This window comes from Colletotrichum scovillei, assembly GCF_011075155.1.
Source record: "Colletotrichum scovillei strain TJNH1 chromosome Unknown Contig00009, whole genome shotgun sequence".
In the NCBI taxonomy this organism is placed as follows: Eukaryota; Fungi; Ascomycota; class Sordariomycetes; order Glomerellales; family Glomerellaceae; genus Colletotrichum; species Colletotrichum scovillei.
Genome location: NW_023336267.1, coordinates 3741996 through 3765672, shown reverse-complemented (window position 1 = coordinate 3765672; position 23677 = coordinate 3741996). Strand labels below are relative to the sequence as shown.

At 55.7% G+C, this 23677-nt stretch overlaps 5 protein-coding genes across 5 annotated transcripts; 4 read left to right on the top strand and 1 right to left on the bottom strand.

Moving 5' to 3' along the window:
* The first annotated feature begins 1084 nt into the window (after positions 1-1084).
* HER10_EVM0000888 (arrestin) lies at positions 1085-4343 on the top strand. Its single transcript, XM_035470655.1, has 3 exons — positions 1085-2252; positions 2350-3234; positions 3287-4343. Exons 1-3 carry the CDS (start codon positions 2175-2177, stop codon positions 3527-3529), a joined length of 1206 nt encoding a protein of 401 aa, XP_035328805.1. The 5' UTR covers positions 1085-2174; the 3' UTR covers positions 3530-4343.
* A 78-nt stretch (positions 4344-4421) lies between these two features.
* HER10_EVM0001015 (myb-like DNA-binding domain-containing protein) lies at positions 4422-12459 on the bottom strand. Its single transcript, XM_035470779.1, has 2 exons — positions 11998-12459; positions 4422-11766 (listed from the first exon to the last, which is right to left on the bottom strand). Coding segments are annotated over exons 1-2 (7116 nt in total). The 5' UTR covers positions 12000-12459; the 3' UTR covers positions 4422-4652.
* An 840-nt stretch (positions 12460-13299) lies between these two features.
* On the top strand, positions 13300-15145 carry HER10_EVM0009782 (deoxyhypusine synthase). Its single transcript, XM_035479257.1, has 3 exons — positions 13300-13904; positions 13975-14754; positions 14826-15145. Exons 1-3 carry the CDS (start codon positions 13686-13688, stop codon positions 14895-14897), a joined length of 1071 nt encoding a protein of 356 aa, XP_035329903.1. The 5' UTR covers positions 13300-13685; the 3' UTR covers positions 14898-15145.
* Positions 15146-16619: 1474 nt separating this feature from the next.
* On the top strand, positions 16620-18455 carry HER10_EVM0012712 (cyclophilin type peptidyl-prolyl cis-trans isomerase/CLD). The gene has a single exon (XM_035482100.1). It carries the CDS (start codon positions 16732-16734, stop codon positions 18373-18375), a length of 1644 nt encoding a protein of 547 aa, XP_035330240.1. The 5' UTR covers positions 16620-16731; the 3' UTR covers positions 18376-18455.
* A 1315-nt stretch (positions 18456-19770) lies between these two features.
* On the top strand, positions 19771-23611 carry HER10_EVM0010184 (HSF-type DNA-binding protein). Its single transcript, XM_035479652.1, has 2 exons — positions 19771-21213; positions 21303-23611. The coding sequence occupies exons 1-2, from the start codon at positions 20693-20695 to the stop codon at positions 23041-23043; spliced, it is 2262 nt and encodes a 753-aa protein (XP_035329948.1). The 5' UTR covers positions 19771-20692; the 3' UTR covers positions 23044-23611.
* The last annotated feature ends 66 nt before the right edge of the window (positions 23612-23677 follow it).

Here is a 23677-nt window from a genome sequence, read left to right as displayed (position 1 = left end):
CCTGGTCTTGGTGAATAATTTAGTACATTAAATGCGTGTGTTCAGGTACCAAACTACAACCCGACGAATGAGGTACCAGGGAGGGTGGTATAGGTACGGCTTTGAGTTAGGTTGCTCGATGTTGAAGGTGTTCGCCTAGAAATCCTCTGTTACCAAACATGGGAAAATACAAAAATCGATGCCTAGTACACTTGCAATAACCACGGCCTCAATCCCAAACACCTGGTACACGAATACAGGAACTAGTCATCTGCTTCCCACTTTCCACATTCTGTCCTGGCTCCTACCTAGATAAGTGCCAAGGCTCTTCTCTCAGGTTGTCAGGGTAAGGTAGAGCTAGAACTGTAATTACACCAGACACTGCAATCGTGTTGGAGGCATTCCCCGCATCTTTCCAGTGCGCCAATCGTCCCAGCACTTCATTTCCTAGTCCTTAACCCCCTACCCCTTCTAGGCTTCCAGGCAGGTAAGTATCTCCCCCTAAGTCTACTTACTTGCGAGTACCTCTTCCTGGTCCCGACCGCTAATCTGAGTTGAATCAAAACAGATGATCCAGAAAGCTTCGCTGGAAGACGCAATGTTGGCTCCCGTTCCCTCCGCCGTTGGACACCTGTTGGTCAAGGAACCGATCCAAACCAAAACATCCCCCCAGATTCCCGCTCAGACACCGTTATCCGACACGCAAGCCATCACGACGACTGGCCCTCCAACTTTGGACACCGGGCTCTGCTTTCCAAGTCCCATACTCCCACAGACGCACTCATCTCAAGTGTGGCTCAAAGGAAGAGGCAGTACCACCACGAAGCCCCCAAGTACACTCCTTGTACCGATCCTCTCATCTCTCTGCTGCTCACCCCCCCTGGTAGATAACCCACAGCTCAGCGGCTGAGCAGCAGACTGCCCAATCACTACAAACATCGACACCAGGGGAGAATGAAGCGAATCCCACACAGAGCGCAAACTGCCGCCTTCGGAGCCTGATCCATTGCAGTGCAAAGCTCAGCATACCAGCCAGTCAGTACTGCACGAATACCAACAGGGGCCTTGCCATCTTACACCCATATCGACGTGCGTTGGTGCACATGGGAAGCTGAGTGTACTCCCCAAACACCCCTCATTCTCCGACGAAGAGACGAACAACGAAGGGAAGAAAGGAAGAAAGGGCACAAGACAACGAGACAGCGGAAACAACGGCGGATCAGCAAAACAAAGTTGGCATAAACAGTCCAAGGGCCGTGTGCAGTGCCCATCTCTACCCGCATAGCCCCCCGCCACATCGAGCCCCTCCACCAACAACCAGCCTCCAAATCTACTACGTCTGTACAGATCCAATACGTCTGAGTACTGCGTACGGATACCTTACCTCGAGAAAGCTGTGGTGTCTACCCCCTCCACCCTCAACTCGCCAAGCTCAGTGTGCCACTTGCACGACTCCATTCGCAACCCACCACTCATCCCAAAGCTTCCCTGGCCCGATTTGACCGAGCGAGCCTCGTGTGTTGCTGCTTCCGTTGCGACCGCTGCTACTGCTGCTTATGCTTGCCTTGGGAAAATCGATGCAGAAGCGAGAATAAGCTGCATCAGCCCAGCTGCATCCACTCAGAACCTAGGTACCCTGTTTAGCTGCTTCACCTTGCTGAGGTACGCAAGTCGCGCGACCTTGTGGCTTGGGCTGAGAGGTCTTGTTTCTGCTGGTCACTGCTCTCGATTCTTCTTCTCTTCCACCCCCCATTCCGCACTCTCTCCAACAACCGCCCGCCGGTCACATCTCCAGACTCCGGAACAGAGCGCCGCTTTCTCCAACCCCTCCGACCTGACTTTGCGCCAACTCCCATCAACGCCCATCTCGACGCTGGAACGCGCACTACTAGCAGTACCCCCCACAGCGCCCGACTCGACGAAGCCAAACCCCAGGCTACCGGCCAACCGCGATCCGTTCATGTAATGCCGCCGCTTGGCCTTGCGCTCTGCTCTTGCTGTTGCACGTCCCCGATAGCTTGGACTCGACTGTCTGGACCCCACACCCACCAGGCGGCAACGCGCGCAGCGCCTAGGAAGCACGACTGCCGCCCACCGACACACATGAGAACCTCACCTCTGTCATCCGCCCAACGCCATTACCACTTCCACGCCGACGAGAGACGCATCCTGGATACTCTGGCGATCCAGCCAGTATGGCCGCCTTCGTGAGGGTTTCTGGTCCGCCCAACAGCAGCTTTCTGGTCGGCTACCCGGGCATTTCTGCGACGCTAGTACGTTGGACCCTCTGTGATGACGTCGGGGAGGCTGATGTGGTCAAATCACCCTTTGCGCGCCGTTTGCTGACACGTTTCTTTGCGCGCAATGTAGCCCCGAATCGAAGGCAAAGTCGAGATCCGTCCATCGCAGGGCTATTCCATGCCCGTTTCCGTCTCGCTGGTACGCATTTGTCTACAGCGGAGAGAAACAATACACCCCGCCGCGGAGAATGTTGCGAAGAGGCACCTGGGAACCCCGAGAAGGGAAACGACGGACGTAGTCGGCAAAGAGCTTCTGCTGTTCAGATGTCAATCAGGAAAGGATGCTGAGAGCGTTATTGCGATGGACCTGCCGTTCGTCCTGTTCATCCCGTTTGGAAGAGGTGGCGAAGAAACGAACCGACGAATACCCCCGGCATCATTGCAACTCCCCAGCCGAACGGCCGAGACGTACTACGAGCTTGTTGTTACCGTGCAACAAGGACACACCCTACAGAACAAATACTCCTTTCCTATACCACTCCAGCGATACGACACTTTGTCGACCTTCGGCATGTACAACAAGCCAGAGTCGAGGCAAGTCAGCGACGCAAGCGTTGTCACACTGGGCATCTCGGTTCCTAAATGGAGCTACGGCCCGCTAGACCCGATAACAGTCTATATAAAACTAGTACCCAATCCCGACTGGATGAAGAAAGCGTTGAAGGTTACGATCCAGAAGATCACCGTCACCATCGAGGAGGAGATTACGTACAACCCGGAAGGCGACGAGCCTACGAAAAAGGTCAATAAAGTTGCCAAGAACACGCAGTTGGTCAATACAAAAATGCCCGAGGCTGGATACGCAACAAATCTGGGCTTAGTGTTTCCCTCCAAGGACTTGCGCGATCCGGACGGCATCATTCGCAGAGGAAAACCGGCGTTTCCGCTCTATGAAGTTACTTCATTCACGACGAGCTCAACCTTATACAAGATTGAGTTTTATTTGACTGTCAAAGTACGTGTATCAGACTTTGCGATAACTTACCCATGCTCACAGACTTTATTAGGCGCAGCTAGGATCGACCAGAGATTTGACCGTCAGGCAGCCGCTAGTTATTTGCCCAATGGACCAGCAAGCGTGTAAAGAGGAAATGGACGCCATCGAACAGGCCGCAAAAGACGCCTCGCATGTCGACCCGAATAACCCCATGCTCCCTGCACGGGCGATTGTTTTAGCGAACGATCGAGAGTCTCTTAAGACATTGGGACTATGTCTGGTAGGAGGGCAGAAGAAACCGCTGATTGAATGAACGATTGGCCGACACCGTACGGAGTAATTGTATGAATTGCGTGGCGGAAATCTTGGCGCCGGGCTGCGGGGTACGAGACCAGCCAGTCGAGAGGGCTGGCGATCTACCCCGTAACAGCAAGCTTATATCTGATAGGGCTGGTTGGTTGCATACTTGCTTCCATTTTTCGGTCACAGATTTGGCAAAGCTGTGGCCCCGCGACAAGGTCGACTGAGTCGGCGCAATTGTTGGAGTTGAAGAAACCTGCTTTATGGATGGGAGGAGGCCAAAAAGGGAGACGGGATTGATGTGGTGGCGACCGATTCTGCGCCATGCATACGTATCTGGACGAGGGGACACGAGCTTTTGGAGGAAACGAATACCCCTCAATGGTTGGGTTTTCTCGTGTCACAACCAAGGGGCCTGCTGTCGGCGTTTACACGGCCCTGCGGTTATTCGGCAGGACATGGCATCATCATCACGGGCACGGCAAGGCAAAGGCGTTGGCGGGGGTCTTCCGGCTGAGGAAACACTCGAAAGAGCCGGTACATTCAGGCCCCTTGTGCATTTTGGCGAAGCACGTTTGGATGGATGTAAATATCATGAGATGACGAAACTTGGACGAGGAGGCGATGTGTGTTAAGTTGAGTTGAGTTGCCATGGAGAGAGGGATTGTTTTGTTTGAAGCTGTACATATTACTCACGAATAACAGACGTAAAGAGACAAGCAACTCTGGAGGTTGGATGATGGATCGAGGAGTACTCCCACTTTCAACATGCACTTTTTAAGTGAACGTAGACTCCATTTCCGCTCCCCATCGTAAGGGGCCAGGCGCAGCGATGTCGAGTCAGACATAATTACACCAGATTCTAGATATGATCAAGGTAAGGGGCATTTTGAATGAATGAAATTCCCATTGAAGTGAAAAAAAAAAGTCTCCTGCTTTATGCGTTGAAACACTATGAATACACGTCCGCCCCACCCAACCGTTCCTGCATCTGCGTTTCCTTATGGCTTCCGGTCTCTGATCCGGACCATAAAACACACCATACACCAATCACCCCCCGTAGTTAAAGGTCTTCCCTTTTTTTTGTTGGTTCTTTGATACATGCTTGATAAGAAGTGGAGTCAGGTACACGCCCTCTATCGGCCATATCGATCAGGCTGTCTCCCGTAGCCATCCTGTGGACGCAGTTGACCGCGCTGGAGCATCTCCTGGTGTTGTATCTCCCGGGGATCTCTGGGATCTCGGGGGTCGCGGCTCATTTCGCGCATCTGCATCTCTCTAGGATCCGGAGGGTAAGGTCCCGGAGGCGGGCCGCGTGAATCGTATCCCACGGGCGTGTAGCTCCGGGGCGGCATCTGGTCCCGGGGATCTCTAGGCGCGGGCGTCGATGCGTACCGCGGCGGGTACGCCTGCTGACCTTGAGGCGGCATTGGCTCTGGTGCACGGGAGACGGGCGGGTAGCGACCTTGCATTGGGTGTTGGTGCTGAGGCGGGATCGGACCGTACATGGCCGAACCTCTCTCGTCTCGCATCGACATGTGGTGCCCCGGCGGCGGTTGTTGTTGTTGTTGCTGTTGAGGCGGTCCGGAAGCCCAGGATTGTTGCGGCATGGCCGAGCCCGCCGGAGGTGCCTTTTGTGCCGACATATGCGGAGATGCCCAGTTTTGAGGAGGAGGTGCCTGCTGAGGCTGCTTAGCCGGCTGCGCATGTGACGCCGGTGGCCAAGAGGACTGTTGCTGTGGCGGTTGCGGCTGGCCCATGGCATGTCCCTGAGGTCCAGGAGCCCATGCCGATTCCCTGCCTTGCGGGGGGAGCGTTTCGCGTCTAGAAGCCGACTGATGTACGGCATACTGAGGCGGTGACGAGCCAGCATGGGGAGCAGGTGCACCATACGTAGGGTACGTAGTCTGAGGTTGATAAGGATCTCTGGGGTCCCTGGGGTCACGCGGATCGCGAGGATCACGAGACTGGGGCTGCGGCGGATAAGGCTGCGCTACCTGAGGAGAGTTCGTCGCTGGAGGCTGGTGGTACTGATGGCGGTAGTAGTCCCGCTCGACGGCTTGCGCCGCATCATGAGGAGATGCAATGGCTGATCTCGGGGCGCTCATGTGCTGCGATTGGGGCGAGGCAGTGTAAGTCGGCTTCAGAGGAGGCATCGCAGAAGCTGAGGGAGCATTGCGGCCATAGGGATAAGCTGCCTGAGGAGGCTCCCGCTCTGGCCGCAGGGGAGTCGGTGCCGGCGCGGCAACAGGTCCTCTAGACATGCTTTGTGGTGGCGGCGTCGGGGATGGCTTGATTTGAGCCATGTCATTAACACGCTTGGGCTGAGGCGGGGGTGTAGGAGCGGCAGCAGCGGCAGCTGCTGGTGGGTCGTCGTTGAGCAACGACATGATGTTGGATCTCCTGTTCTCCGAAGCTGACGAGCGAGGCGGGGGCGCGGCCGCTGCTGGCGGCGGCTGTTGCTGCTGGGGAGGAGTGCCATACGAGTCCATGTGGGTGGGCATAGGTCGTTGAGCTGTAATGGGCCTCTGGCCAGGGGGTGTTGAGACAGACGGCTGAGGATCACCCAACAGTCGTCCACCTGGCTGAGGCATAGGCTGGCCGTAGCCTTGCGGAACTGGGGTGGCCGTTGTCCGCGGCGGCTCGGCAGGCTGTCTTGCCACAGGTGGTTCAGATCGAGGAGGCGGCGCGTTTCGCACCGGTTGCTGACCATAAGAGAATGGCTCGTAATGATGCTGCGGCGGTGTCATCTCAGGCTCCTGCTTGAGGCGGGTACGTTCGGCCGGGCGTAGGTGCTCCTTGGCTTGTGCCTCGATCTTCTGCCTTTCCATCTGTTGCCTCTCCATTTGCTGTCGCTCAGCTTGCTGGCGCTCGATCTGCTGCCTCTCCATTTGCTGTCGCTCAATCTGCTGCCTTTCGATAGCTTCTCTCTCGAGCTGTTGGCGTTCAAATTGCTGTTGCTCGATGCGCTGGCGCTCAATCTGCTGACGCTCGATCTGCTGTCTCTCAAGCTGTTGACGCTCCATCTGTTGCCTCTCGATTTGTTGCCTCTCAATTTGCTGCCTTTCCAGTTGCTGTCGCTCGACCTGCTGTTGCTCTATACGCTGCCGCTCAAGCTGTTGTCTCTCCAACTGCTGTCTCTCAATTTGCTGCTGCTGTTCAATGGCTTGTCTCTCCATCTCGCGTCGCCTCTCGGCCTGTTGTCGGTCAACCAACGGGTCAGGCTGCACAGACTGCACAGGTTGTGCGGCAGCCAAAGGCCGCTGCTGAGCGGGCTCGGTAACTGGGGCCACAGGTGGCTTTTGTGAGATCCTGACTGGTTGAGTGGGTTGAGTTGACTCTCGTTCTCTCTCCTGGAAGCCAAAGGCCTGCTGAGGAGGTGCTCGGGGTGGACGAGCAACCGGCGACCCTGACTGTGATACTGGCTGGGCAGCTGGTTGTTGCTGAGCAGGGACTGGCGCCTGTTGAGGAGCTTGGGGAGGGGCCTGGGTGGCAACCACGGCAGGTGGAGGAGCTTGAGCAAGGGGCTGTGGCGGTTGCGGTTGCTGCTGCTGCTGCTGCTGCTGCTGCGCTGCCGGCGTCGGTGGTGCCGGCGTAATCGGCATCGCAAAGCGACCAAAGGGTGGTGCTCCAGGTTGTTGGACGGGAGGCTCGACCTTTGTCACAGGAGGTTCGCTCGGCGGTTCGGATGCAGTCGCTGGGGCGGGAGTGGCAGGCGCGGAAGCAAGGGGTCGATGTGACGAAGCCCCAGGGGTTGAATCGTATTTCTTGCGTCCACCGACAGTGGGCGGTGGTGGATCTGGTAGCTTCTCACCTCTGCTTCGTTTCGCGTCAGCCTCGGCAGCGAATTGCTCCCACTCAGTCTTGCCCTGGTCTCTCTGTCTGACGAAGTAGTTCTTGACCATGACAGCTGTCTTCGAACCCATATGGCCCGCGATAGCTACCCAGTCAGTACCGAAAGACTTGAGTAGCCCAGGGAAATCATTTGCTTCAGACACACTCCAGTAGCTGGACGCCTGACTGGGGGCACGACGTTCGGGTTGTGGCTGCGCAATATCGAAAGTCGCAACGGTCGGTTGCGCGGGAGGTGGTGGTGGCTCGGGCCGTAGTGATGGAGGCGCCATGACTTCGGATATCGGTGAAGGGGTGATGGGAACAGGGCGCTCCTGGACAACCAGAGGGGGTTGTTGTTGTTGAGTTGGAATCAGAGGAGGCTGAACGCCAGTGACCGGGACCTCGAATTGCGAGGGCAGACGATTCTCCATAGGCACAGGCGGAGGCGGCTGGAACTCAGTGTTCTGAACTCTAGAGTTCGAGCGAGACCTTCCTTTGCCTGTAGCGGGCGTGGGTGCTGCTGCAAGAGTCTGCTGTGATTTAGGTGCCTTCGGCTCCTTGTCTTTGGCTGCCCTCCGTCCACGCTTCCTACCGTCGACCTTTTCGGGATCAGCCTTGGCTCCGCGCCGGCCAGGTGTACCGGCTGGTGTAGCGTTGTCGGAATCCGTAGGCGGTTGCTCGAAGCCCCATGTCGGGGCAGCAGCACGACGTGGACGTCTCCTTTCTCCGTTTTCGCCGTTCTCTTGGTTCTCTTCTCCCTCATTTTCGGCGTTGCCCAGCTCCGAGACAAGCGCGCTTGAGCGGGTCTTACCTCTACCCTTCTTTCTACGCTTGGGTTGCTTTCTAAGCTTCTCTTTGAGGTTGAGATCCTTCTTCATCAGATAGTAGTACTGAATACAGGTACCGAAGTTGCGCTTAGGTACGTTTTCAGCGACAACGCCCCATTGCTTCGGGTTCGTGAGATATCTCTTCTCGAAGAGGTCTGCTTCTTCGGGGGTGAAATTGTTGATTGGCGGCATAATCTGCCAGGCAGGCACAAGCTTCTCCACAGGCGTGAAGCCGGTGGTGTCCTTGAAGAATTCGTTGTCCCGATCCTCTTGTCTCCAGTACATCTCGGGAATGACGGCTTCTTTCTCACTGCGATACTTCTCTTGCATGGCGCGTTGTTCCCTCTCTTTCCGTTCCTCGTCTTCCCTCATGGATGCTTGCAAAACTCTCTCTAGGTCTCGTTCGCTCGCATACCTTCTGCCAGCTCCTCTACCCTCGGGTTTAAGTTCCGGGGGAGGGGGAATAGGAATATGTTTCTCGGGTGTCGGCAAACAGCTGATAAAGGTTTCTCGGCTTTTGACTGCGATTGGGTCGCTCGAGACTGTAAAGTCGAGGTACTTGATGTAGTTCTCGGCGTAATCCTTGCGAGCCTCCCCTTGTTCAGCCATCTTCTCCAGGGAGATCTTGTCAAGTTGCTGCAGAATAAAGTCGTCGACCATCGAATCCGACTCGAGAGACTGTAAGAAATCCCGGTCCCGGCTCCAAGGGCGGCAGCTGTAGTCGGGTAAACTGTTGAGAGGGGGCGTCGCGGAGAACTGTCGGATCTTATCGATGAGCATCACATCGGGGTCCTCAGATTCGGTGGAGTTGTCGTCGTCATCGTCCATCTGAGAGGGCGTGCTGGGCAGACCCTTGTCTCCTTCGATAGTTTCCATCGGCACACTCGACGGCTGGAGGAGAAGGTGCTGACCGTTCATGACCGGGTCCCTAGGTTCCTCGCGTTCGACCACCGGCTCCAATGGTGCTTTCTCGGGCTCAAATGCGTCTTCCATGGCAACATCGACATCCTTTGCCGGCTCGGGTGGTTGAGGGAGAGAGGGTGCCAGTAGAACCGAGGCAGGCTCGTCGATATCCATTTCCTCTGTCTTAGGCTGCGGCTCACCCGAGGCGGGGACCATGGGCGCCTCTTGAGCCATTTCGACAATAGGTTCTGCCAGTTTCGCAGCAGGCTTCTCAGAGTTGTCCTTGGCGGAACCGTCTGTAGCTTTCTCGGCATCATTGACAGCCTTCTCGGCGACTGGCTCCAGGGGCTTATCAACGGGCTTTTCGACGGGCTTCTCAGCGACTGGTTCTGGTTCTGGCTCTGGCTCTGGCTCCTTCTCGGGTTCTTGCTCAGTCACCTTAGGCGCCGTCACCACTGCTTCTGTCTCCGCTTCCTTCTCTGGTTCCTTGTCTGCCTCCTTTTCGATGAGAGGTTCTTCGAGCTTCTTCTCAACCTCGGGCTCCTCCGACTTCGGTGCGAACACAGCAACGGAGATTGGCTCGGAGACCACAGTGGGCTCCTTTGGTGATGATTTGGCCTGCTGAACGGGGCTCAAGATCTTGGGCGTCTTTTCGCGCTGCTCCACAACCGGTGACTTAATCGGGGTAGCTTCTTTCGGAGGTTCGATGACGTCGGGGATCGGCCCAAGCATGTCCACAAGACCCTCAGGCTCGGTGACAAGCGCTACCAATGCTTCGTGCGAGACTGCAGCGTAGCGAGCAATGATTTTGTCCGGGGTGCTGTCGGCCGCGACCTGTAATTTCTGCAATTCGGCCTCTTCCTTTGCGATTTCCATGGCGAAATACTCTCCGTAATCTTCGTCGTCGTCGGATTCGGACGTCTGTTCGGAGACCGGCGCCGAGGGTTCCTGGGGCGGGAGAAGAAATCGAACTCGCGGCACAGACATACGGCTCACCTTTGTAGGCTTTGTAGGCTTGGGCGGCTCCTTCGTCTCTTCCTCGTCCTCGTCCACTAAGCCTTCATCGCTGTCGTCTTTGTCGGCTGTGTCGAACTTCTCTTCCCGCCGTGGAGGGTTCCGACGCTCCTGATATCCATGATTATCGGTTCCTCCCATGACAGTGTCCCTTGAATCATCCGGATGTTCCATGTCTCGATCCATGGAGCCTCTGGCAGAATAGCTGTCTCTTTCGGATTTGATGACAATTTCGCCAGGTTCTGGAAGGTTAAGTGACTTGACCGAGCCTTCATTGGCGGAATTGTGAGAGTCGGCCTTCGCATCACTACTACGTGGACGCCGGTCGTTGTCGCCTTGTTCTGCTGGTACGCTTTCATGACGGAAAGGTACCGGGCGTTGCTGTTGCGCAAAGCTCTGCGACCTCATAATCTTAGGCGACTCGGGAGGGCCCTTCTTCCCCAGTGCTGGATTTATCCACTGCTTACTCGAGGGCCTTTGCTGTTTCTGTTGTTGAGCACGAGGGCCAGAGGGAATAGGCGGGCTGCCCTCTACAAGGTTCATCTTTGCTGGACCAGTAGGAGGTGCCGGGAAATCTCCGCCGCTACCTCCACCGCCGTGTCCGGCAGAAACAGGTCGTTCGGAGTTGAAGGCTCTGGGAGCTGTGGGTGGTAGTTTGCCGGTGCCGCCAATGATGGGTGATCCGTCTGCCGGGCCGTTTCGACTAGGGACAGTGCCGAAAGCGGGTGCTGAAGGGGCGAGCGGGGGTGGAGATACGTCCTTGGTGTTTGGCGACTGTGCTTGGGAAGACATGCCTCTGTCTCGTTCTCGGTCGACCTTTGGTCTCAGCAACTCGCGGTCTCGGGGATCACGGGGTTCGTCTCGGGGGTCTCTGCGAATTTCAGGATCAACCCATCGGTCGCCACGGTCGCGGTCGTCCCTATCGCGGCCCCATCGCCCTTCCTGAGAGCGACTGCGAGGTCCGAAGCGATCGCGGTCGTCGTAGAAACCAGCTCTTCCTCCTCTTCCTCTCTCCCATCCTCCGCGTCCTCGATCTCTGCCTCCTCTAAAACCACCTCGACCCATGCCGAAGGGGGGGTCAGAGTTGGACGAGCCAGCGGAAGGTGGGCCGCCGTCCCTTGAGCCGCGCCTAGATCGTTCGGCATCGACGCCTAATGGAGGATCTCTGTCGCGGAAATCTCGCTGTGGTGGTGAGCGCCCTCTACCAGGCGAGCGTGGGCGTCCCCGATAGCTCTCTCTATCCCGTCGATCCCAGTCCCTTTCGCGTTCACGGCTTCTCTCGTCTCGATAAGGCCCATCGCGTCGGTCTCTGAAATCGATATCGCGGTCCCGTCCGCGATCTCTGCTGTCATCGCGAACCCATCCGCGGCCACGGCCACCTCTGCCACGTCCTCTAAAATCACCGGCATAGCCGCCGCCTCTGGGTCCACTGGGAGGATCTAAAAGCGCCTTGGGCCCTCGTGGCGGGTCACGAGGTAGGTTGTCGCGAAATGAATCTCTGTTGTTGGTAAATGCTGAAGTGTTGGAGCGCGCCTCGGCGGATGATCGGCGGCGGTCGCCATCACTGTACTGGGATGCGCGTTCGTAACGATCGGGTGAGCGGTCGCGAGGCGATCTGGAGCGACGGTCGCCGCGATCTCCCCCGTCATACCTCGAGGAATATCTCGAAGCCCTGTAAAGATCGTGATTAGCATGAAGGGGTCGCTCGAGAGGCCGCCTCGCATCCACAGGACGCCTGTTGTGGTCAAAGGGCGGCCGCATCTGGTGGTCGGGAGGGTCTAGGTGTTTGACTCGATTTGCGTCGAGCGCGATGGCTTGTCTAGGTCGGGCATGCGGGTTGTGGGAATTTTGATGGAAGACCTGAAGAAGTCGGAGATTTAGGTTTGTTGCATCGTCTACTCACATCGCACTAGGCCGGGCGACAGCCCTTAAAGTTGCCTATGATAAAGGTCCAATACCATATGTGTCTGGATTGGGACGTGGAACCAGAGAACCTTGGTTGTCGTGGGTCGATGGAAGACTTTTGGTCCTTGGAGTGGTCGGGTCCCAACCTCGGATAAGCGTCAGGACAGGCGCTGGTCAGGAGGTGAGAGAGGTAGCGTAGCGGGCACGGCGGGGAGTGGGTGCATCCGACAGCGGGTCGTTATTGTGTGTGTTTGCGTATGGCTTTGGACTGGGTAATGATGTACGGGTGGATGACGGCACGTTGATTGCGTGTGGACGGTGTCCCGTTGGCAGCGATGCTCGTGGATGGTGGTCGGTGTGTCGTCGTGATGAAGCGCGGAGATGTGACACTTGGGCACTTTGGCGAGCAATCGTGTGATGTTGAAGGATTGAAGACGGGACCCCAGCGGGCAGTAAGGTAAGGTAGGTACGGTACTGGACGGCCACGGCCACGGCCACGTTCGGGGCAGCCTGCAAAATACGGTTCGCGTGCAGTGGCGCTTAGTTCCAGGTTTGGCACTGGGCTGAATTGGATCTCAAATTCGCTGGGGGCAGCGCCAGCCTTTTACCGCCGACACGCACTAGACTCTTTCAGGTTTCTAGCGGGACCCACGGCAGTTCGAGCCCTCGAGGGTGTTAGGTTGTCTTTGGCCCTGCCTTCCATCCAATGCCTTGTGCTTGTCTTCCTGCCTGCTGCTTGTCTCCGAAATCTCAATTTCCCGGTCAGGTCAGCGTCCAAGAGATGCGGTACGTACCCTTCAATGTTTGCCATGGAACCTCAAGCAAGGTACCTTACCTAAGGAACCTTGGTACCTTACGGAAACCTCTCCCGTCCCGTCCACGGCCCAACTGAAAGTGTCCACAGACAAACTTCGAAAGTCCACTCAGGTAGTCACCAAATCCACATCATCTCGAGGAAGGCACCTTGCACTTTGTACCACGTCTACCGATGAGCCTCCCGTCTTTTGTGCAATCCAAAACCATCAAGTCTTCTTTCACGTCTCTGTCCAGGCACGCATTGAATGGATACCCAACCAGCATCACTTCCCACACACCAAAAGTCATCGACCACACATAGGTACTCCAGGTCCGTCGCCGTGTCGCTTTACCATTAGACGACCCAACCTGCACGGGTGGGCACTCACAATTCAAGGTGGGTCCCTGTGTGCGCGCGCCGTGGCAGACCCTGCCGCCTGGTACTCCACCTTTCCGTCAAAATTCTTTGCAGAGTGGAGTCCATCTTTTCTAAACATCACGGCCGTGGAGTCATCCCATGCCCGCCCGGATGGAGCCATTCTGAAGTGTGTACCTGTGTGTGTGGATGGTCACTTTTTTTTTCCACGCCAGCTCCAATATACCGTCAAAGTTCCTCGTTCCCTGGTTGCTAAGAACGAAAAGAGTACGGATAAAGACACCTTATTTTTGGGGGGTTGAAACAGCCACAGGGTTCTTGTCTGATAGCCATACACAATTCTCCGCGATTCGTGTTTCCACTATTTGCTATAGATCGCCACTCCCCTCACTGGTATGTACCTTTGTGCGGTGGGCTTGAGACAATCTCACTTTTGAGATCCCTCACATTTGCAACTCAACTGTAGCCTGTTTTTGGTGCGCCTTCCTCATTCGTTCATTTACAGAAAATACATCATGGCATCTCAAGAGAACACCAACGCCCCGCCGGCGGCAGCAACCGATGCGGTCCTTGTCGTCTCGGAAGAAATGCCCGAAGGCGCACAGAAAGTCGAGGAGTTGGACTTTGATGATATCAAGGGCCCGATCACCGCCGAGAGTCTCTACAATGGTATGAGATTCATGGGTTTCCAAGCCTCATCTCTGACCGAGTCCATCCGGATCATCAATGACATGGTGAGCCGCCACCTCTATTGCTCCCACGTGTGAGACGACACCCTGCTGACAGGCGGGTTGCGACGTCAAGAGGGCCTGGAGAGACCCAGAAACCGGCGACAAGACCACCATCTTCCTGGGCTACACCTCCAACATGATCTCCTCCGGCATGCGCGGCGTCTTCCGGTGGCTGGTCAAGCACAAGCACGTCTCCGCCATCGTCACCACCGCCGGCGGCATCGAGGAGGACTTTATTAAGTGCCTGGGCGACACCTACATGTCGTCCTTTAGCGCCGACGGCGAAGGCCTGCGCAAAAAGGGCCAGAACAGAATCGGCAACCTCGTCGTCCCGAACTCCAACTACCGCGCCTTCGAGGACTGGGTCGTGCCCATCTTTGACAAGATGTACGAGGAGCAGGAGGCCAGCAAGGGCACCGACGACGAGATCAACTGGACGCCCTCCAAGATGATCCACCGCCTCGGCAAGGAGATCAACGACGAGCGCTCCGTCTACTACTGGGCGTGGAAGAACGACATCCCCGTCTTCTGCCCCGCGCTCACGGACGGGAGCTTGGGCGATATGCTGTACTTTCACACCTTCAAGACCTCGCCTGGCCAGCTCAAGTGCGACATCGTCGAGGATATCCGAAAGATCAACACCATCTCGGTGCGCGCCAAGAGGGCGGGCATGATTATCTTGGGTGGCGGCGTCATCAAGCATCACATTGCGAACGCCTGCCTGATGCGCAACGGCGCCGAGTCGGCCGTGTACATCAACACTGGCCAGGAGTTTGATGGAAGCGATGCGGGCGCCAGGCCGGATGAGGCCGTTTCCTGGGGAAAGATCAAGATTGGCGCCGATGCCGTCAAGGTATGTTACCACGAGCACTTGGATTGGAGAAAGTTGTGTGTTTCTATTGCTCACACATACAATGCGTCTAGGTCTATGCGGACGCCACTTTGGTATTCCCGTTCATTGTTGCAAATACTTTTGCCAAAGACAAATCATCATAGACATAACAAGCGGGAAAGAGACAAGAAAAGCAATTACATCGTACACCTAAGAGCCGCCACATGTTGTTTCTGGGACTGGGCTTCTTACAATACTGACTCCCACTCAGGGGACTTTGATCTAACATGTCCCTGACCTTCCGTCCCCTCGCAATCTGGCCCACATGATTCAGCATCAGGACCAGGGCAGCAGCACGGAAGATCAAGCTCGTCCGGGACTGGTGAGTCGCCGCATTCCGGGCACACCCAGGACTTTGAATGCCGTGGGCATCGAGGGCAGATACAGCAGGGCTTTCTGTTCCTAGACTGACGGTTAACATCCTTCTTTTTCTGGTATATCTTGCAAGGAGGGTAAAACTTACTCTTCCTCTACCTCTTCGAGACCCGACTTATCGTCTTCCGGGGCGCTCTCTGTCGCCTGCGAGTCCTGCGAACTCTCAATGGCCACGCCGCTAGGATGGTCATCACTCTGACTCTGACCTGTCGGCGGCGGCGAAGAGACGAGACCGCTACTCCCCGAACTCGAGGGCCCAGAGGTAAATACCGCAGCTGCTGCGCTGCTGCTATCAGGCGGCGTACGGCTTCCCTCTTCCCTACAGTTGCTCTCGGGGAAATACCGAAGGTCTTGTTGTGACTGTATCCTTCGATATATGCCCTCGAGGTTTTCGATAGGACCCTCCGGTCTGGGGAAGGCGCCTGATGAAATGTATGACCCGTGAGCGTATTGGATGTGGTTCAGTGCCGAAGATGTGCTGCTCGTATTTGCGAGGGCGATTTCAGACATGTGAGCAAGTGTGTCTGCGCAGTCTAATGAATCTGCCCGCTGTATGGTTGAACGCGTCTGGAAAGGCATTTTTCTGTGGGATATGCTGCTTGAAGTTGTTTGTTGTTGTATGAAGTCGCAATGAAGTGGAAGTGCTGCTACTTCTGACTGACATATACAGAGGTGAATACCAGTGGTATGCCAGATAGTGTAGAGAAAGAAGTCGGCTTTTTCTCATAGTGTGGTAGTGTATCGGAAACGAAGTGCAAACCCAACTCTTTACAAGTTCTTCGAGACCGACAGCTGGTATACAACTTAGACCATCTACGATGGCTTCCCTGATTTAGGTTCTACTGTAACATGGGCGGGATAAATCCTATGGACCTTGCTAGGTAGGTGATTTCTTCCGGAAGTCTACGCATTGTGCCGTGTGTGTAATACACATCCTGTAGGAGGTCGACGTGTAAAGACCAGGCGAATCATTTGATGCAAATACTCTTCATTGACTCTCTCTCGTCTTCTTCAATTCACTGGTATGGATATTGAAGGGCACGGATCAAATATAGAGATAGATAGATAAAGCAGGAGAAAAAAGGTCATCAATGGGGAATCGAACAAAAGGTTAGGTTGAGTGAGGCTCAAGGACTTTCGGGTTAATACTATGACTCCCCCGTCATACCCCTCGGCCACGTTCCCCCGACCTCTTATGGTAAGGAAAGAGACAACCAGGCCTAAGTACCTTGCAAGTTATTCGGGAGTATTCAGATGGGATAATTTTGAAATATGATTTAGCCTAGTGGGAGGCACTTACAGGATGTGAAGGGTGCGGCAGGTAGAACCGACAGAATGGTACCGAATCAGATGACGCCCCGATGAAGCTGCACGTGACCTTATCGATAAACCTTCCAACGCTACCTCGCCGACGACGATCTAGAAACTTTCGAAGGTTGCAGCTGCATCCACCCACTTGTTCCACGCACCTCTCCCTCTCCCATAACAACCTCTCTCCTTTACCCCGATCCTACCCCGAACTCTAACAATCAACTCGACAGAGCGTCGCCACGGCCGGCCAAGATGTCGGCCATCTACAACCTTGAACCGCAGCCGACTGCGTCCGTCATCCTCCACACCACCCTAGGTGACATCTCTGTCGAGCTCTTTGCCAAGCAAACACCACTCACCTGCCGAAACTTCCTCCAGCTTGCCCTCGATGGCTACTACGACAACACAATCTTCCACAGGCTCGTGCCGGGCTTCATCCTTCAGGGCGGTGACCCAACGGGGACCGGCAATGGCGGCGAGTCCATTTACGATGGCGGCGCATTCAGCGGCGAGCTAGACCCCTGGCCAATGGATGAGCGACGCGGTCTCAACGCCGGCCCGACGGGCATCGGGTTCAAGGACGAGTTTCACTCACGGCTGAAATGGAACCGGCGCGGGCAGCTGGGCATGGCGAACGAAAGTCGTCCCGATACGAACGGCAGCCAGTTCTTCTTCACACTCGATCAGGCAGACGAACTCAACAACAAGAACACGCTGTTCGGGCGGGTAGCTGGCGACACGATATACAACTTAGCGAAGATGGGCGAGGGGGAAGTCACTCCGGGCACGGACCGGCCGACGTACCCTGTCAAGATTACAAACGTGGAGATTCTCGTCAACCCCTTCGAGGATATGGTGAAGAGGTCAAGGGTCGCGACCCAGGCACCCAAGACTGTGGTCATTGAAAAGAAAAAGAAGAGGAAAGGCGGGAAACAGCTCTTGAGCTTCGGGGACGACGAGGGCGATGCCGAGGAGGTTCCGGTTTTGAAGAAGACCAAGTTCGACACGAGAATAGTAATGGATGTGGACGAGGAAGAGGAACCGGTCGTGAGGAAGTCGACCAAGTCTAAATCTAAAGGCAAGGCAAAGGTGGAAGCGCCGGAACCTCCGCAACGAGACGAGCCCGAGCCCGAGCTCGCTGAGGAGAAGCGGACGGCACCGCCAAAGGAAGTGTCATTAGAGAAGAAGAGCGCCATTCCTATCCGACTTCAAGATTCTCCGTCGCCAGAGCCTGAGGTTCGCGACACCAAGACGGCTCTCGAGAAGACAAACGAGGAAATTGCCGCTCTTAAGGCCTCGATGAAGCGGAGCTTTCATTCCGAACCGGTGAAGGAGACCAAGAAATCCGCACTGGAAAGCATGATTCCCGAGACGTCAATCCGGGGGAGGAGGAGAAGGCCCGGCGGTAACACGACTAGCCGTGAAGACCAACAAGCTCTCGATTTCTTGAAAGCTTTCAAATCGAAGTTGGATCAGGCGCCGCCGGAGGAGGCTCCGGAGAAGGGAGACGGACCCACCTCCGCAGCCGAGGAGGGGGAGCGCAAGGAGGACAAGGTGGCCGACGAGGAAGCGGAACTTTGTGATCTTCACTTTATTGCCGATTGCCAGAGTTGCAAGGCGTGGGATCAGGCCGCCAAGGAAGACAGCGACGACGAAGGGTGGATGTCACGGGCGCTCAGCTTTAAAGCGGATAAGCTGGGTAAGGATCTCAGCTATCGCAAAAAGGCAGAGGAGGAGCTGGTCGTGATTGACCCCAGGGAAAAGGCCAGGACACTGCAAGAGGAGAAGAAGGCATCGCGAGAGGCCCGGAGCGGAAACTCCGGACGGGAATGGGATCAGGCACGGAATGCAAAGATGGCCAGAGCTTCGGCTCTTGCGGGCAGAGGTGCCAGGTAGTTTTTCTGAGAAAATATCAGGGTATCTGTAGGTACCCTCGACAGGAACAAGGGTTTTGAATGCGACTCTGTAGGGCGGGACAATGATGGGCCAGTTAAAACCAATGATACCCCTGAAATTCGAAGCAAAGATGCGAGATTCAAAGTTTTTGGAGAGCCGTTGGTAATTATTTGTTCCCACGATGCTATTCAGACGACGAAAAATTGGCAGTTGGGGAATGGGCCGTGCTTGAAGAGCTGAGATCGAGGAATAAGCTAGGAATCGGAGTAAAATGACGTTGGTAAGGTACCTTACCTTGAAGAGTGTACGGATAAGGGGCCAGCTCCCCCGCCGGGTCCCCACACGCGTCATCGAGATGGCCTCGAGAAAGACGGCGGGAGACGCCGAGGAGGAAAGCGGCAGTTCGGCCGAGCCCAGAACCCTTGTTATACTGGATTTGGTAAATCTGGGTGGGAAGTGCAAACATTGCATTCGGAAGATGCTATGAGAATTGATGCTTTGACAGCTGGTGCCAGGATGGCGGGGTGTTTTATTGTTCACCTCAGTTTTGAGTGTGATGATATGTTCTCCGTAGGTACCGCTCCAAATGGGCTCCAACACATTTCCTTTCACAGGTGACATCGCGACAGTGTCGGTGAGGATCGAGATGAAGGTGATTGCTGATTGGGCCGGACGATCTGTCCCGTGTTCAAGGGACCTCATCCTGACCCGTCCGTCCCAGAGTCCCAGTCGAGGACCCCCGAACGACCACGGTTCCCGTTATGAATTGGTGTTTGGATGGGGCTCCTTGACGGTCCCAGGCCCCGGTGGCCGGTGGCCGGTGGTGGGCTGGTGCTTGAGGTGTAGTTCTTCTTCCTTCAGGGGTCTCCACTCGGGTGACGGGGTCTTCTGCGTAAACTCTCAGCCTTTGGACCCTCAGTTTCTCGTGGTCTCGGTCCCGCCTGGTCGATAATGATAATACAACAACGATATTGTCCCCCCGGTCCAGACACCAGGCAGCTTCAGATCTGACCTTATTTCTTCTAGACTCTTTGAGCCTGTGGTCCCTTCCTACTCGGACAGGAAACGGCCTTGTCATATTTCCTTCAACCCTCTATTTTTTTTTGTGAGGTGCCTGTCACGAACTGGTCTCAATTGCTACCTAAGCACACGCACATACCTAAATTGGAGAGACAAGTCCTTCTCATCCAATTATCCTCTTTTAAAACATTCCCATCAACCCACAGTACACGACGTGGTAGCGACATCATCCCCCCCACCACGCACCTTGGAAGAGGACGAAGAAAAAAAAAAGTGAGAGACGCGCTACGCCTGCAGCAGCCAGCCAGCAAACTGCAGTCAGCAGCAACACCGCCGCCATCAACGTGCAACGACCAAAGCACACAACCTTGAACCGTCAAGTCGAGCCAAGCACCAAACCCGCTGACGCCTGACGCCTCACCGTAAGGTACCGTCGTCTGAATGTGCCTTACCTAACACAACGAACACTCACCTTTTTTTCCCTTACCAGAAAAAAAAAAGAAGCGGTAACCTCTGCTATCATTCAGAGCTTTCGCAGCATCCTCCGCGACCGAGACAATCGCACCCTTGCGCCGAAACCCAAGCCCGACCTATCGCGACAAGGGCTTCTTTGCCGGCCCATAGTCTGAATTGTTGTTGTCGGCTTTTTTCTTCTTTCCTCTCCCACACAATAGACTTCCTTTGCGAAAGCTTCTCCAACAGCTTTTGGCGATTGACTCAGGCTTCCCCCCTCCAGCCTGCCCTTTCAGCACTTTGGACATAGAGAGAGAGGTCCCCCCCAGGCTTCACGACCCAGCGACCGACTCCGAACGTATATAGAACCACGAGATTCCGTATCCTCATCCCACCACCCTTCTTTCAGTCACCGCGCTTTTCCACGACCGACGACTTTTCGGCTTCTCGCAGACCGTGGGAGTTTGTTTTGCGCATGCGACAGGCGATTATCCGATTAGTCTGCACTATCCCGACCGATCCATCCGTCGCCGCCGCCGCCGCTGCTCTTCGCTTCTCGACACCGCTGTGAAAAAGCAAAAAGAGGAGGTGGTTTTTTTTCCTGGCTTGCTCTCGGCGACTACTGGTACACAGGCTGCCTACAGCTTTCAACCCGCAACCCACCAAACGCGGCCGCCGCGAAAAGATTCAAACGAGCCTCACCGAAGCAGGCGACCCCCCGCGTCAGCCTATCACGTCCGCCTCAAAGGCGCCGCATCAGCCGGCGACCTGGCCGATTGAATTCTCCCAACGGGCCACACAGCTCGTCTTCACCCGAACCAACAAACCCCCCCAAAGAAGGCGCATGCACATTCCCATGTCTTCGAACCCTCGAAAGCGACCAGCGCCAGGAACGATACCCACCATGCCGATGCCACAGGTCCAACAGTCATTTCCCAGCCCGACCGGCGACCAGTTCTTGCGATGGGGAGGGGCAGCAGATGCTGCTACGGGCCTCGTGGACGGAACAGGGGCCCAAGCCGTCAACTCATACGGCCTCGTTCCCGGTCAGCAGCAGCAGCAGCAACAGCAGCAGCAGACGCCGCAGCAATTCGTGCAGCCCACACCGAGCCCCAACAATGCCGTCGCGCGGAGGCAGATGAACAGAGCACTCGTCCCGACGGGCGCGAGGCAAAACTTCGACTCGTCCAGCGACCCTTGGTCCTTTGTCGGCGAAGACTCTGCGCTCCTGCAGCAGCAACAAGCAAACGGAAACATGGCCGAGACCGACAACGTCGAAGTCCTGGAGGAGATGGCTCGCAAAGCCATGAGGGAGGCGCAGCAGAAGCGGAAGCAGATTCCGCCGTTTGTGCAGAAGTTGAGCAGGTAAGCTAGGTTCCCGTACCTCCAAAGTGACGAGAAGGCGTATTTTGTTGGTAGTAGGTCTTTAATGTACTCATACTAATGATGCACAGTTTCCTCGACGACGATAAGAATTCTGAGCTCATTCGGTGGTCGGAGAAGGGCGACTCGTTCATCGTCCTCGACGAGGATGAATTCGCGAAGAAGCTCATTCCCGACCTGTTCAAGCACAACAACTATGCTTCCTTTGTACGACAGCTCAACATGTACGGCTTCCACAAGCGGGTCGGCTTGTCGGATAACTCGATGCGTGCAAGCGAACGGAAGAACAAGAGCCCAAGCGAGTACTCGAATCCCTTCTTCCGACGAGGGCACCCGAACCTGCTCTGGCTCATCAACAAACCAAAGAGCGGCAACAAGGGCAAAAAGGGCGCCAAGAATGCAGAAGTCGAGGGTGACAGCGAGGAGGATGCCGTCAACATTGACGACGGCGTGACACAGGGCTTTAGTACCGCCAGTGCACCCGCCAGCAAAGCCCTGCCGCCCTCGGGTGACATGCCGATACAGAAGAAGGAGATGACGTTGATTCGGGAGGAGCTGGCCAAGGTGCGCGAGCAGCAGAGGATGATCATGACGGCGATCCAGCGGATCCAGCAAGACAACACGGCGTTATATCAGCAGGCTGTCGTATTCCAGAGCCAGCACGATCGCCATCAGAACTCCATCAACGCCATCCTGAACTTCCTGGCCAACGTGTTTAGAAAGACACTCGAGGACCAAGCGGGCCCTCAGAGCGTAAACGACCTTCTCGCAAGCATCATTCCGAACGGCAACAGCTCCAGCTCGGTACCTCAGGGAAGCGTCGTGGATCTGGGCGACTACGTGCAAGCACAAACCTCGGCAGGAAACAACATCAATATCCCAAAGCGCCGGCAAGCGTTGCTGCCGCCCATTCCCAACGGTCGCGCGAATACGGTATCGCCGTCACCAGCTAGCGGCTCCGCGACGCCTCAGCCGTACAACCGCGAGATGGGCACGGTCACAGAACTGTTTGACACATCGCCCGGCGACCACACATCACCAACCAACTACCTGGCTCAAGAGCTCGAGTCGAATCCCCATGAGAGCATGATGAAGATTATCCACGACACAAATGCCAACAACTCATCCGGCATCGATCTCCCTCACGTCGTCAACAATACCCCCGCCACAATGAGCAACGACCAACGGAATAAAATGCTGAACGCCATGGCCGGTCGGTCTTCCGCAACACCCTCAACTAACGCTCCGCAGCCCTCCAAGCCTTCAATGTCCGCCTCACCCAATCCGCCAGCTCCATCCGTCACCGCCACGCCCGATACACCGCCGCCCATGCCCGCAGCCCCCGGCCTCTCCCTCTCGCCCATCATGGGCTCCGCCGCGCCGCCGCCTTCACTACAGCAAATCAACTTCAACCAAGAGGACCTCGCCGCGCTACACCGCATGCAGGAGGAGCAAGCCGCGAAGCTGGACCATCTCTCCAGCATGCTCGGACCGCTCAGCCCTTCGGGTCGCATACCCGGCATCGACGAGAACGGCAACGTGAACGGCTACTTTGACGGCGACCTGGACATTGACCAGTTCCTGAACCCGGACGCGTTCCAGGGCGACAACGCGTACCCTGGCGTCAACTTCAACGGTGACGGGAACGACTTCAACTTTACCCTCGACGGTTCGGCTCCCGGTAACGGAGGGGGCAACAGCAACGTCAATGGCACACCGAGCTCCACCGGGACTGAAGAGGTTCCGCGGGATAGCTTCGATGGGATCACTGGCAGCCCCGATCGCGGTAACAAACGCAGACGTGTGGGTTGAGGATGATGCATGACTTAAGGGGGGCTTCCTTCGCTGGTTGACCCCCTTCTCACGACTTTCTTTTTAGCAGCACCATAGGTGGTGTAACGGTCTTGATCATCAAATTATCCAAGAGGATGAGAGAAGAATGCCGCAGAGGGTGTCTCTCTGTTCTTCTTTTTCCCATCTCTCTTTAGGAGCCGGCGGACTTTTTCGAAATTACTTGTGCGTGGACAAAAAAGAGCATGATATCCAAAAATTGCTTATTGCTTTCTCTGTCTCTCCCTTTCTCTCATGCTCCCTCTCTTTTCCCTCTGTTGAACTGGGTTGGGAATTTAGAGACTGGGTGGGATGGGACGAGGTATGTGTGTGTTCTTGCTTCGGGGAAAGAACTCGAGGTTTTTGTTGTCCCCCCTCCCCTTTCGGCGGACGATTAGGGGTGTGATTTGAGATCGCAAAGGTGGCAAAGTCTTTTGATTTTAGGGATTTGAAAGCTACGATTGAGCGAAATTCCTAGGATGGACGGGATGGGATGGTTCTTCTTTTCTGTAAGGTAGAATAGAAAACTTCGCCGCTTACGGGTGTGGTGGTGATCTCAATGCTACTCTTGATGAACAAGTACCTTATATGAATACCTATCTTTGCGCGTGACCGT

Excerpts from the sequence above, each read along its gene's own strand:
- HER10_EVM0012712 (XM_035482100.1), top strand. The coding sequence starts at position 16,732 with ATGTCGGCCATCTACAACCTTGAACCGCAGCCGACTGCGTCCGTCATC.
- HER10_EVM0010184 (XM_035479652.1), top strand. The coding sequence starts at position 20,693 with ATGCACATTCCCATGTCTTCGAACCCTCGAAAGCGACCAGCGCCAGGA. Across the intron at positions 21,214-21,302 it reads TTTGTGCAGAAGTTGAGCAG|TTTCCTCGACGACGATAAGA; the intron begins GTAAGCTAGGTT and ends AATGATGCACAG.
- HER10_EVM0000888 (XM_035470655.1), top strand. The coding sequence starts at position 2,175 with ATGGCCGCCTTCGTGAGGGTTTCTGGTCCGCCCAACAGCAGCTTTCTG. Across the intron at positions 2,253-2,349 it reads CGGGCATTTCTGCGACGCTA|CCCCGAATCGAAGGCAAAGT; the intron begins GTACGTTGGACC and ends CGCGCAATGTAG. Across the intron at positions 3,235-3,286 it reads AGTTTTATTTGACTGTCAAA|GCGCAGCTAGGATCGACCAG; the intron begins GTACGTGTATCA and ends AGACTTTATTAG.
- HER10_EVM0009782 (XM_035479257.1), top strand. The coding sequence starts at position 13,686 with ATGGCATCTCAAGAGAACACCAACGCCCCGCCGGCGGCAGCAACCGAT. Across the intron at positions 13,905-13,974 it reads TCCGGATCATCAATGACATG|AGGGCCTGGAGAGACCCAGA; the intron begins GTGAGCCGCCAC and ends TGCGACGTCAAG. Across the intron at positions 14,755-14,825 it reads TTGGCGCCGATGCCGTCAAG|GTCTATGCGGACGCCACTTT; the intron begins GTATGTTACCAC and ends CAATGCGTCTAG.